The 12,946-nt window shown below is 39.4% G+C and overlaps 1 protein-coding gene across 1 annotated transcript in view; it reads right to left on the bottom strand.

Annotated features, from left to right (window-relative positions):
* Window positions 1-12,946, bottom strand: part of LOC138317504 (dynein axonemal heavy chain 8-like) — a 91,843-nt gene that overhangs the window by 35,772 nt on the left and 43,125 nt on the right. The window contains 14 exon segments of the mRNA XM_069259230.1: window positions 31-153; window positions 813-1,005; window positions 1,464-1,627; window positions 6,836-6,942; window positions 7,350-7,563; window positions 8,304-8,426; window positions 8,813-8,944; window positions 10,564-10,686; window positions 10,689-10,708; window positions 10,975-11,197; window positions 11,199-11,207; window positions 11,392-11,532; window positions 11,763-12,004; window positions 12,676-12,922. Coding sequence (XP_069115331.1) covers window positions 31-153; window positions 813-1,005; window positions 1,464-1,627; window positions 6,836-6,942; window positions 7,350-7,563; window positions 8,304-8,426; window positions 8,813-8,944; window positions 10,564-10,686; window positions 10,689-10,708; window positions 10,975-11,197; window positions 11,199-11,207; window positions 11,392-11,532; window positions 11,763-12,004; window positions 12,676-12,922 — 2,061 coding nt within the window.

Genomic DNA, 12,946 nt, shown 5'->3' with positions numbered 1-12,946 from the left:
AATACACAAAACATACAGCAATACAATTACCTTGATGAGATGGACCATGGCATCCTTAAAGAAGACAAGGTCCATGTGAGCTCCCCTAACCATTTCATTGTACTGAAGCATATAGCCTAGTAGCTTCTCATTCAGGAAATCGTAGTCAGGGATCTACAAAACAAAGTTTGTAAACTGATACCTGAACATTTATGACAGGTACCAATATTACACAAAATATCAGCAAATACAATGCCAGCTTGTGGCATGTCTATAAATAAAAGTAAACCTTACAACTTGACGTGTATCTTGGAGACATAATCAAGTGTTTCAAAGACATAAAGCATCTGAAGCAATGTTTCAATGCAAAATGCACAAGGATTTTCTGAGTTGCAATATTCTAGTTCATTTAATGTGTTCACAGATTCTTAATATCCAGTGCAGGGCAAGACTTGATGTTAAATCTGCGACTGGTAACACTAGTGACAGAAGTCTAGCAAAAAACACAAATGTGTGCTTCTTCAAATAAAACAGTAAACAACTTGATTGAAATAGTATATAAAAAATTTGGAGGTATAAAAATATATTAATTTTGACCAGTAAATAGCATTCAATATTGTTACAATTACACATACAATTGCGGTAAACACCTCAAGCAACTAACTCATATTTATTCAATGTGGTTTTTATTTCACATATGTTTTTCATTTTTCTAGAGCAGCAAAAGACATTTGTCTTGCTACAATTGTATGTTATATTAACATCCTGATTGAAAATATCCAACAAACACTTGTGGTATAAGCCTTTTACCACTAAGAAATAGATTAACTTACTGCCTCATAAATCTTTGGAGCATCCAATACAGCATCATCAGCTTCTTCTCCTGTTGGTTCTGGGGGATCTCTCAGGAAGTCCACAAAGTAAGGTTCCTCTGGACATATGGACGCATATTCTTCTCCAAGATAGTTTTTCATCACATTTACTGAAGCATTCTCAAACCACAACTTATCTTCATGGTTAGTGAATCTGTGGAGTGAATATAACATTAAGTCCTTTAAAATCTAATTCCAATATTTGACATTATAAGACTGTAAGAACTACTATAAATAATTTTCATAAATTGAAAGAGCAGAAGAATTTTATAATATGTAGTATCTCCAAAATGTTGACAATAAGCTAAACGAAATAAATTGAATTGATCAAACCCTCATGTTAATGCCTTAATCATTGATTAGTTACCTTCTTCGCAATACTTAATTCAACTGCATGAACAACAAACAGTTTCATACTTGTGTTGGAAAATTCTCTTCACAAAAGCAATAAAGATTCTTCACAAAAGAAATAAAGATTGACCTAGTCAATCAACTTTTCCTTGTAATTTATCACAAAATTAACAGTGATTGAAAAAATTAATAGCTAAAACTATATGGTCACGTTGTAATCACTTTGAATTATTTCCGAAAGGCCAGGAGGGTGGTAATTACCTGTCTGCGATGACTCTGGTACACTCATGTTTCCACAGAGCCAGGAGAGTGGCTTGATCTTGGCACTCATCCCCTTGGATGGTCAGCATGCCCTGCCAGATTCTCGACAAATCTCTCAGATTGAAGATGTAGTGAAATTTAGCAGGAGTTGGCAACATCTTGATCTGTATATTTTAAGATACAGAGGTGTTGACATATTTCTTGAAAGATAGTTCATCACAATACATTTAAGTTTTTTCTTAATACTTATTGTTTAGTATATTGAAGGGAGTATTGAACAAAAGGTTAATTAAATTTTGACACTGAGACAAGTTCCAATGTGAGCCAAAGTTATTGAGATAAATAATAACTTTGTGTGTTGGAAATATGCTGATACCTCAAGATACCATCAATGAGTTAAAGTGTACACAAATCATTAGAACCAGACAGCAATGTGTAGCAACTTCATTTAAAAAAGAAACACAAGAGGCCCAGAGGGCCTGTATCGCTCACCTGGTTTGTAATGCCAAGTAATGTTCTGAATACAGGTTCACTGTTTCTTTTCTGAAGGAATCTTAATATTAACCTCTAAATCCCCTATTGGGCCCCACCCCTCCTGCCCCTGGGGGATCAGAGCCAAAATTTATACAAGTTCTGTTCCCCTTCCCCCAAGGATGTTTGTGGCCAAATTTGGTTACAATCCATGCAGAACTCTATGACTAGTAGCGATTTAAAGGATTTACCTCTATTTCCCCTATTGGGCCCCGCCCCTCCTGCCCCCGAGGGACCAGAGCCAAAATTTATACAAGTTCTGTTCCCCTTCCCCCAAGGATGTTTGTGGCCAAATTTGGTTACATTCCATTCAGAACTCTATGACTAGTAGCGATTTAAAGGATTTACCTCTATTTCCCCTATTGGGCCCCGCCCCTCCTGCCCCCGAGGGACCAGAGCCAAACTTTATACAAGTTCTGTTCCCCTTCCCCCAAGGATGTTTGTGGCCAAATTTGGTTACATTCCATTTAGAACTCTATGACTAGTAGCGATTTAAAGGATTTACCTCTATTTCCCCTATTGGGCCCCGCCCCTCCAGCCCCCGGTGGGTCAGAGCCAAAATTTATACAAGTTCTGTTCCCCTTCTCCCAAGGATGTTTGTGGCCAAATTTGGTTACAATTCATGTAGAACTCTATGACTAGTAGCGATTTAAAGGATTTACCTCTATTTCCCCTATTGGGCCCCGCCCCTCCTGCCCCTGGGGGACCAGAGCCAAAATTTATACAAGTTCTGTTCCCCTTCCCCCAAGGATGTTTGTGGCCAAATTTGGTTACATTCCATTCAGAACTCTATGACTAGTAGCGATTTAAAGGATTTACCTCTATTTCCCCTATTGGGCCCCGCCCCTCCTGCCCCCGAGGGACCAGAGCCAAACTTTATACAAGTTCTGTTCCCCTTCCCCCAAGGATGTTTGTGGCCAAATTTGGTTACATTCCATTTAGAACTCTATGACTAGTAGCGATTTAAAGGATTTACCTCTATTTCCCCTATTGGGCCCCGCCCCTCCAGCCCCCGGTGGGTCAGAGCCAAAATTTATACAAGTTCTGTTCCCCTTCTCCCAAGGATGTTTGTGGCCAAATTTGGTTACAATTCATGTAGAACTCTATGACTAGTAGTGATTTAAAGGATTTACCTCTATTTCCCCTATTGGGCCCCGCCCCTCCTGCCCCTGGGGGACCAGAGCCAAAATTTATACAAGTTCTGTTCCCCTTACCCCAAGGATGTTTGTGGCCAAATTTGGTTACATTCCATTCAGAACTCTATGACTAGTAGCGATTTAAAGGATTTACCTCTATTTCCCCTATTGTGCCCCGCCCGTCCTACCCCAGAGGGACCAGAGCCAAAATTTATCCAAGTTCTGTTCCCCTTACCCCAAGGATGTTTGTGGCCAAATTTGGTTACAATCCATGTAGAACTCTATGACTAGTAGCGATTTAAAGGATTTACCTCTATTTCCCCTATTGGGCCCCGCCCCTCCTGCCCCCGACAGACCAGAGCCAAAATTTATACAAGTTCTGTTCCCCCTCCCCCAAGGATGTTTGTGGCCAAATTTGGTTACATTGCATTCGGAACTCTATGACTAGTAGCGATTTAAAGGATTTACCTCTATATCCCCTATTGGGCCCCGCCCCTCCTGCCCCTGGGGGGTCAGAGCCAAAATTTATACAATATCTGTTCCCTTTCTCCCAAGGATGTTTGTGGCCAAATTTGGTTACAATCCATGCAGAACTCTATGACTAGTAGCGATTTAAAGGAAATGTTGACGGACAGACGGACGACGGACGCCGCGCCATGACATAAGCTCACCGGCCCTTTGGGCCAGGTGAGCTAAAAATTGGAATTGGTTAACATTTGCAATTTTTAGAGGGCAGAAATAAAATTAAGTTAATACAAGGACATAGTCATTCAGATCCCCCGCCAATGGAGATATCAAAGCTGAAGTAAGTTTGATTGTGGAGACTTATGTGTATGGAAAACAAGAGGCCCAAGGATGTTTGTGGCCAAATTTGGTCACAATCCATGCAGAACTCTAGGACAAGTAGCGATTTATAGGATTTACCTCTATTTCCCCTATTGGGCCCCCGCCCCTCCTGCCCCCGGGGGGGTCAGAGTTTAACTTTATACAAGTTCTGTTCCCCTTCCCCCAAGGATGTTTGTGGCCAAATTTGGTTACAATCCATGCAGAACTCTAGGACAAGTAGCGATTTCTAGGATTTACCTCTATTTCCCCTATTGGGCCCCGCCCCTCATGCCCCCGGGGGTCAGAGCCTAACTTTATACAAGTTCTGTTCCCCTACCCCCAAGGAAGTTTGTGGCCAAATTTGATTACAATCCATGCAGAACTCTAGGACAAGTAGCGATTTTATTTAAAGGATTTACCTCTATATCCCCTATTGGGCCCCGCCCCTCCTGCCCCCGGGGGGTCAGAACCAAACTTTATACAAGTTCTGTTCCCCTTTCCCCAAGGATATTTGTGGCCAAATTTGGTCACAATCCATGCAGAACTCTAGGACAAGTAGCGATTTATAGGATTTACCTCTATTTCCCCTATTGGGCCCCCGCCCCTCCTGCCCCCGGGGGGGGTCAGAGTCAAACTTTATACAAGTTCTGTTCCCCTTCCCCCAAGGATGTTTGTGGCCAAATTTGGTTACAATCCATGCAGAACTCTAGGACAAGTAGCGATTTATAGGATTTACCTCTATTTCCCCTATTGGGCCCCGCCCCTCATGCCCCCGGGGGTCAGAGCCTAACTTTATACAAGTTCTGTTCCCCTACCCCCAAGGATGTTTGTGGCCAAATTTGGTTACAATCCATGCAGAACTCTAGGACAAGTAGCGATTTATAGGATTTACCTCTATTTCCCCTATTGGGCCCCGCCCCTCCTGCCCCCGGGGGGTCAGAACCAAACTTTATACAAGTTCTGTTCCCCTTCCCCCAAGGATGTTTGTGGCCAAATTTGGTTACAATCCATGCAGAACTCTAGGACAAGTAGCGATTTATAGGATTTACCTCTATTTCCCCTATTGGGCCCCACCCCTCCTGCCCTCGGGGGGTCAGAGCCAAACTTTATACAAGTTCTGTTCCCCTTCTCCCAAAGATGTTTGTGGCCAAATTTTGGTCACAATCCATGCAGAACTCTAGGACAAGTAGCGATTTATAGGATTTACCTCTATTTCCCCTATTGGGCCCCGCCCCTCCTGCCCCCGGGGGGTCAGAACCAAACTTTATACAAGTTCTGTTCCCCTTCCCCCAAGGATGTTTGTGGCCAAATTTGGTTACAATCCATGCAGAACTCTAGGACAAGTAGCGATTTATAGGATTTACCTCTATTTCCCCTATTGGGCCCCGCCCCTCCTGCCCCCGGGTGGTCAGAGCCAAACTTTATACAAGTTCTGTTCCCCTTCCCCCAAGGATGTTTGTGGCCAAATTTGGTTACAATCCATGCAGAACTCTATGACTAGTAGCGATTTAAAGGAAATGTTGACGGACGGACGACGGACGACGGACGGACGACGGACGCCGCGCCATGACATAAGCTCACCGGCCCTTCGGGCCAGGTGAGCTAAAAAAACAACAGGAAAAAGGAAGTTGAGCTAAAGAAAGATGGAGTATAATTCAAGTAGAGCGGGGCTGCAATTGTTGAATCAGGTATACAGCCTTGACATTTATATCAGACTATATACACAAAGATGGGTGGAGTTTTGAAAAGTAACATTTACCATTTACCATGATATTTTCAGCAATGTTTCCATGGTAACGGAAAAAGTGCAAAAAAAGAAAACCTAAAAATAGCAAAAGGTACTACTAGACCATAAAAAGAATGTGTCTATGAAGTTTCGTGGAAATATATCTGCTGGTTTTAGAGTTATGCTCTGGAAATGAACCTGCTACAAAAATATGATATTTTCAGCAATGTTTCTATGGTTACAGAAAAAAGCACAAAAAGCGAAAACCTAAAAATAGCAAAAGGCACTACTAGACCATAAGAACAATGTGTCTATGAAGTTTCATGGAAATATCTCTGCTGGTTTAAGAGTTGTGCTCCGGAAACAATTCTTAAACAAAAATCTGCCATTTTCAGCAATGTTTCCATGGTAACAGAAAAAAGTACAAAAAGTGAAAACCTTAAAATAGCAAAAGGCACTACTAGACCATAAGACTAATGTGCCTATGGAGTTCCGTGCATATATCTCAACCGGTTTTCCAGTTATGCTGCAGAAACGAACCTGGTACAAAAATATAATATTTTCAGCAATGTTTCCTTGGTTACGGAAAAAGTGCAAAAAATGAAAACCTAAAAATAGCAAAAGGCACTACTAGACCATAAGAACAATATGTCTATGAAGTTTCATGGAAATATCTCTGCTGGTTTTAGAGTTGTGCTCCGGAAATGATTCTTACACAAAAATCTGCCATTTTCAGCAATGTTTCCATGGTTACAGAAAAAAGTACAAAAAGTGAAAACCTTAAAGTAGCAAAAGGCACTACTAGACCATAAGACCAATGTGTCTATGAAGTTTCGTGGCAATATCTCTTCTTGTTTTAGAGTTATGCTCCGGAAACGAACCTGGTACAAAAATATGATATTTTCAGCAATGTTTCCATGGTTACGGAAAAAATGCAAAAAATGAAAACCTAAAAATAGCAAAAGGCACTACTAGACCATAAGACCAATGTGTGTATGAAGTTTCGTGGAAATATCTCTACTGGTTTTAGAGTTATGCTCCGGAAACCATTCATACGGACGGACGGACGGAACCCATTTGTATATCCCCCGCCAACTTCGTTGGGCGGGGGATAAAAATAAATACTGAATGTTACATTTTTGCTGACTCCATACCTTTGTCATTTGCCACAGCATACGAGTGGCAGGTACCAGTTGTTTTGTAAGGGTACACACTTCAGTTTGAAACCTCTCTGGACAGAAATATCCACATCCTATAATACCTACAAAAACAAAACAAGAGGCCAATGGGCCTTACCGTTCATCTGACTATTGGCACAATACAACATTGAGAAGAAGTCATTTGAATGTTAAGTCTTCGCACAGCTAACGACGCACGGCGCGTGACAATAACTGACAAATATGCATCTTGTAAACATGGCTATTATTTCAATGTAAACATAGCTATTATTTCAATGTCAAATGATGTTCTGAATAATGATTCAATTGTTTATCAGTTGACAGATTTCTTGACTTACTGTTATCTGATTATAGCTGTGAAAATTATTGATATTGCCATCAACTGATTAGGACATTTTATTACAATTCGTCCGTGACTGTAGTGTGTCAGAATTACAATCATTAAGCAGCTGACAAAAGAAATAATCAGTGTTAATCTAAAGGATCTTACCAAAGATCTTGTCTATGGATGTGTTTGAGGGCAGTGTACAATTAAAGATGGAAAACTGGCGTTTGAGACGCTGAGGAATGTCATTACGGCCACCACCAGGATGAATCATGGCAGCCACAAATTGGAGGTCAACGATAGATATAAAGTCACCAGGTTTGTCCAAGCTGTACATTCCATGCATCTCCATCATCTGGCGAGTTATCTCGTTAGTAATCTGTGCATTTATAATGACAAAAAAATCTTATTACTCTCTATAGAAAACCTATCATAACTCTATCAAGACTACTAAGCTCTACATTCAAGTTCTATTAATATTAAACAATTGAATTTTTATATGAAGGAATGTTCTTAATTCAATAAAAAATTATAGAAAAAAATCCAAGAGGCCCATGGGCCTTAAGGGTCATCAGACTAATAATCTATTGGCACAATACAACACCTCAAAGAATAAAGAAGTGATAAACAAGAGGCCCAGAGGGTCTGTATCGATCACCTGGTTTGTAATGCAAAGTAATGTTCTGAATACAGGTTCATTGTTTCTTTTCAGATGGCATTTGAATATTTACCTCTAATTCCCCTATTGGGCCCCGCCCCTCCTGCCCCCAGGGGGTCAAAGCCAAAATTATACAAGTTTTGTTCCCTTTCCCCCAAGGATGTTTGGCCAAATTTGGTCACAAATCTATGCAAAACTCTAGGACACGTTGCGATTTATAGGATTTACCTCTAATTCCCCTATAGGGCCCCACCCCTCCTGCTCCCTGGGGGGTCAGAGCCATAATTTATACAAATTCTATTCCCTTCCCCCAAAGATGTTTGTGGCCAAATTTGGTTACAATCCATGCAGAACTCTATGACAAGTAGCAATTTAAAGGAAATGTTGACGGACGGACGACGGATGCTGCGCCATGACATAAGCTCACCAGCCCTTCGGGCCAGTTGAGCTAAAAACCGTACCTGATCTCCCCATTCGTTGATAATAGGCATGTTGATGTCATCCACAAACACAGTCATATGTCTGCCTCCTGGTGGGCCATAGGTACTACCCATCCTCTTGTCCACATAGCTTTCCACTGTTCTCTACAATTACAATATAGCATTGCATAGTGTTGAATTCAGGCAAAATGTGTATATAACATTATTCTATTTATTGAATGAAACATAATTATTTATCATGCTATTCCCGCTTTGCAGAAATATTTCTCCATAATATTGGCTCCATGTATGTTATGATAGTAGTACGAACTTGACCAAATCTCATCAGTAAGATAGGATTTAGATAACTTTGTCAAAATGTAGACAAGTAAAAAAAACTATCAATGAATTCACCACATGAATAAAAATGACTACTTAACTATTCTCACTCTGTGTATATGAATAATGGAAATACATCAATACAAATAAGCGGGACACACTGTCTTCAGTTTCCAAATATTCTACTGTAAATAACCATTGAATTTGTTCACCTGAAACATCATTGGTGTAGAGGCAGAGGAAAAGTTAAAGCTCTTGCCGAGGTGGAGGTCAGGGTCATACGTATCGCCATGTAGGATCCATTACTGTTGTAGCTGTCCTGGTTCCCCAAAAAGAAGCACTGCCTGAAATAATATCGTATAGAATGATGTTTATAGAAACATTTGCTCCATCAAGTTATGATTGAGCCAGACTGAGACACACATAAAATTTTACCATGATTTTCAACTATCAGGCTAAACGATTAAAATTTGCAGCAATATGAATAAGTTCATTACATACGTATCGACAAAAACATACACATTTTCTATTAATACAAGAGGCCCATGGGCCTTAACGGTCATCTGACTATTAGTACAGTACAACATTGTCATTTAAAGATTTTAGCCTATTTGACCCCTGTGACCTTGATTGAAGGTCAAGGTAATTCATTTGAACAAACTTCCCATCATGCTACATGCCCAATATCAGTACCCTGGGCCTTCTGGTTCTTGAGAAGAAGTCTTTTAAAGATTTTAGCCTATTTGACTCCTGTGACCTTGTATGAAGGTCAAGGTCCTTCATTTGAACAAACTTGGTAGCCCTTTATCCCATCATGCTACATGCCCAATATCAGTACCCTGGGCCTTCTGGTTCTTGAGAAGAAGTCTTTTAAAGATTTTAGCCTATTTGACTCCTGTGACCTCGTATGAAGGTCAAGGTCCTTCATTTGAACAAACTTGGTAGCCCGTATATCCAGCACTGCTGCAGGCCAAATATGTGTATCCTGGGCCATTTGGTTCTTAAGATGAAGAAGTCATTTAAATATTTTTAGCCTTATTTGATCTGTGAACTTGAATGATGGTCAAGGTCTTTCATTTGGACAATCTTGGTAGCCTTTCATCCCAGCATCCTACATGCCCAATATCAGTACCCTGGGCCGTTCTGGTTCTTGTGAAGTCGTTTTTTAAAGATTTCAGCCTTTTTGACCCCCTGTGACCTGAAAATGAAGATTCAAAGTCATTTTATTTGAACAAACTAGTTAGCCGCTATATCCCAGCAATGCCACAGTCCTAATATCAGGTCCTCTAGGACCTCTTATGTTATTCACAAGAACGTTGTTTAAAGGATTTTTGCCTATTTGACCCATGTGGACCTTGAATGAAGGTCAAGGTCATTCATTTGAACAAACTTGGTAGCCCTCCATCCCAGCAACCTACATGCTAAATATGAGTACCCTGGGCCTTCCGGTTATTGAGAAGAAGTCGTTTGAATGAAAAGTTTACGGACGGCGGATGACGCACGGCTGACGGTGCATGATGACAATAGGTCATCCCGACCCTTCGGGTCAGATGACCTTATAAAACAAAGCTGTGGATTTTTAAGCAAATGCCAATTTGGTGCAAGTAGCAATCCACAATTCATGTCAGGAATAGCCAATCCAAGCGAAACAAAAAACATATAATAATCAACAAAGAGTTTTTATACTGTTAAATATTCATATGGTAATATGACTTTTAAAACCATACTAGTTTTGTGTTAATATTTATCAGTGTTCATTAATAAATGATACACAATAGTTTTGTGTTAATATTTATCAGTGTTCATTAATAAAGGATACACAATAGCCTTATCAATGAACAACTTACTGACTCAAAATAATAGTAACAAAGTAAAAGTCTATGATGTAACTTATATATTTAATGATTCTGGCAGAAATTAGAGTGAACATTTTCACGTTTTTATCTTAGACTGATGCTTTTACCTTGTGTTGCTTTGAGATGGTATCAATCAGAAAGTTAGAGCGGACATTGTCCACGTTTGGTACAAGGATTGATGAAAACTCTGGGACAGAGTCTGACGGGTAGATGTATTCCTCAACTCTGAGTTGGACCAGTGTTCCCATTCCCCTACAAATTGAAGACAAATTATAATTGATGACAAGGTACTGGTTCAGAAGTAATTTTGAGATTGATTAATACAGGACATTATACAATTCGAATGTTGTTCATGCATGCAGATCATTACTGGAAGCAAAGAGGTGGCAATCTAATAAAGAGTTCTTATAACACGTAAATTAAGAGCAATCTTCAAATACTTTATGCTATTTAATACATAAAAGAATTTATATTATCAGTATCCATTGTTCAATTTTTATTGATTTCCCAAGACTAACCTTTGTCATCCATGACATACTCAAAGATTGTTTCTTCCTTCTGAACAGGAGGCAGATTCAATGAGCACTCATGGTTTGTGATGAATTCTTCCATCTTAGCTCGCCCATCCAGCTCCAGCAAAGCACCCAAACTCCACATCAGACTGAAAATGAACAGCTTCTCCAGGTGGGAGGCGGGCATAGCACTTTTATCATCTCTCTTTGGGATCAGTCCCTCTAGGAGAATCACATGCCTGTAACAAAGGATAGCAGAGATTTAGAGTCAGTCTTAAACATTAAATTCTACATTACATTCAACAGTCTTAACATTAAATTCTACATTACACTCAATTTACTGAATAATACACTGACAGACAATAATGATACCTCTATCAAATATGGTTATCAGAATCAAAATAAACTAAAATATATACTTACCTGTTTGATTTGATTGCACTGTAGAACATCCATCTTCTTGACCAGACTATTAGTGACATAGTTGTACACATCATCGAAGATTCTGTCAAACAGATTCATCAGTACTTCACTCTCCTGTGGTGTCCGTGTCTTCAGCCAACCCTTTTAAATGTTGACAGTATATGTACAGTTAATAATTCCACATGGGAATATATATAAGATTGATATGAAAATTTAGTAACAATACTGCAGATTGGATCCATTAACACACATTAAGTGCCTTTAAAACTTTTTTTTTTTTTTTTTTTTTTTTAAGATTCAGGTTTATCGTTCTTACACTATAAACTAGAAACTGAAATGGAGAAATAACCTGCATAAATTGTGGTGAGTACCTGGAGAATAGGTCTCCAATCAAGAGCAGAAGAGCTCATGTAGACCATACCATTCCTGGAGACAGTGGCTGGGGATGCATTATCAATGTTGTGCACCTCAAATACAATCTTACAAGCTGGGGACATTGGTATACGATCTCCATTGGCTAGAGTCAAGGTCTTGTTATCATCCAATACAGAGTTCAAGTTCTCAATCCATATGGCATCCACTGGGCCATCGAGTACCAGCCAAACATTCTCACCTTAACATTGTACAAGAAAAGTGTATGAGAAAAATATTAACATGGAAACAAGAGATACCAGAGGGATCTTGGCACCCACCAAAAATTGATCTATGTCTGAAAAATAGCGATAACAAGAATTGTTAACAGACAGACGTAGGACAGACCATGGACGAACAGCGATTTAAATAGCCCACCATCTGATGATGGCGGGCTAAAAATTATATTCTCACTTAATATTATGTAACTTTTAATCGCTAATATCAGAAAGTAGCAATAAATTACATCAACTACAAAGTCTCCAATTTTCACATGAGAATTAAATCCTGTTCTGATCTAAACTTAAATTGTCATCTTTTGTAACCAAAATTATTCAAAAATTGTACACTTACAGGATCAACTTTTCTGCTCAAATGATTCTAAATTTTGCTCGAAAACTTCAGCATTTACTTATTAAAGCATTATCTCATATCAGTGCTCATGAAACTAAAGTATATAGTTAGCAATTTATAATTATATAAAATATCATTTATTTAAACACTTGTCATGAAAATCATTAGCTGTCTGTAGTTAAGAGATATCCTTGATCGACTTATATGTGAATATTTATTTAGAAAAAATAATAATTCAGAAACAATTTGGTAAAGACATTTAACTAAATACTTATCAATATTTTCAAACAATGATTAGACCTTTTTTTGCCTTGAGAGTCCTTCTCCAAAGTGTGGAAAAGATGCCATCTGTCCAATCATTGGTGGCCACATCCAAACGACCAAACATCTGCGGGGCAGTGATGGCCTTGGGGTTCATTCTCATTTCTCTGTGCGGTGTACCACAGTCAGCCATACTTTTCATCAGCACATAGATACAGCAAGTCTTCCCAGCACCACTGGGTCCCAATGTCATCATACCATGACGTACACGTTGGGTTTCAAACAGCTGTCAAATGATAGTCAGTTAACA

This window comes from Argopecten irradians, chromosome 3 (assembly GCF_041381155.1).
Source record: "Argopecten irradians isolate NY chromosome 3, Ai_NY, whole genome shotgun sequence".
In the NCBI taxonomy this organism is placed as follows: domain Eukaryota; kingdom Metazoa; phylum Mollusca; class Bivalvia; order Pectinida; family Pectinidae; genus Argopecten; species Argopecten irradians.
Note: the sequence above shows the minus strand (reverse complement) of the source record. Positions and strands in the feature narration are given on the sequence as shown.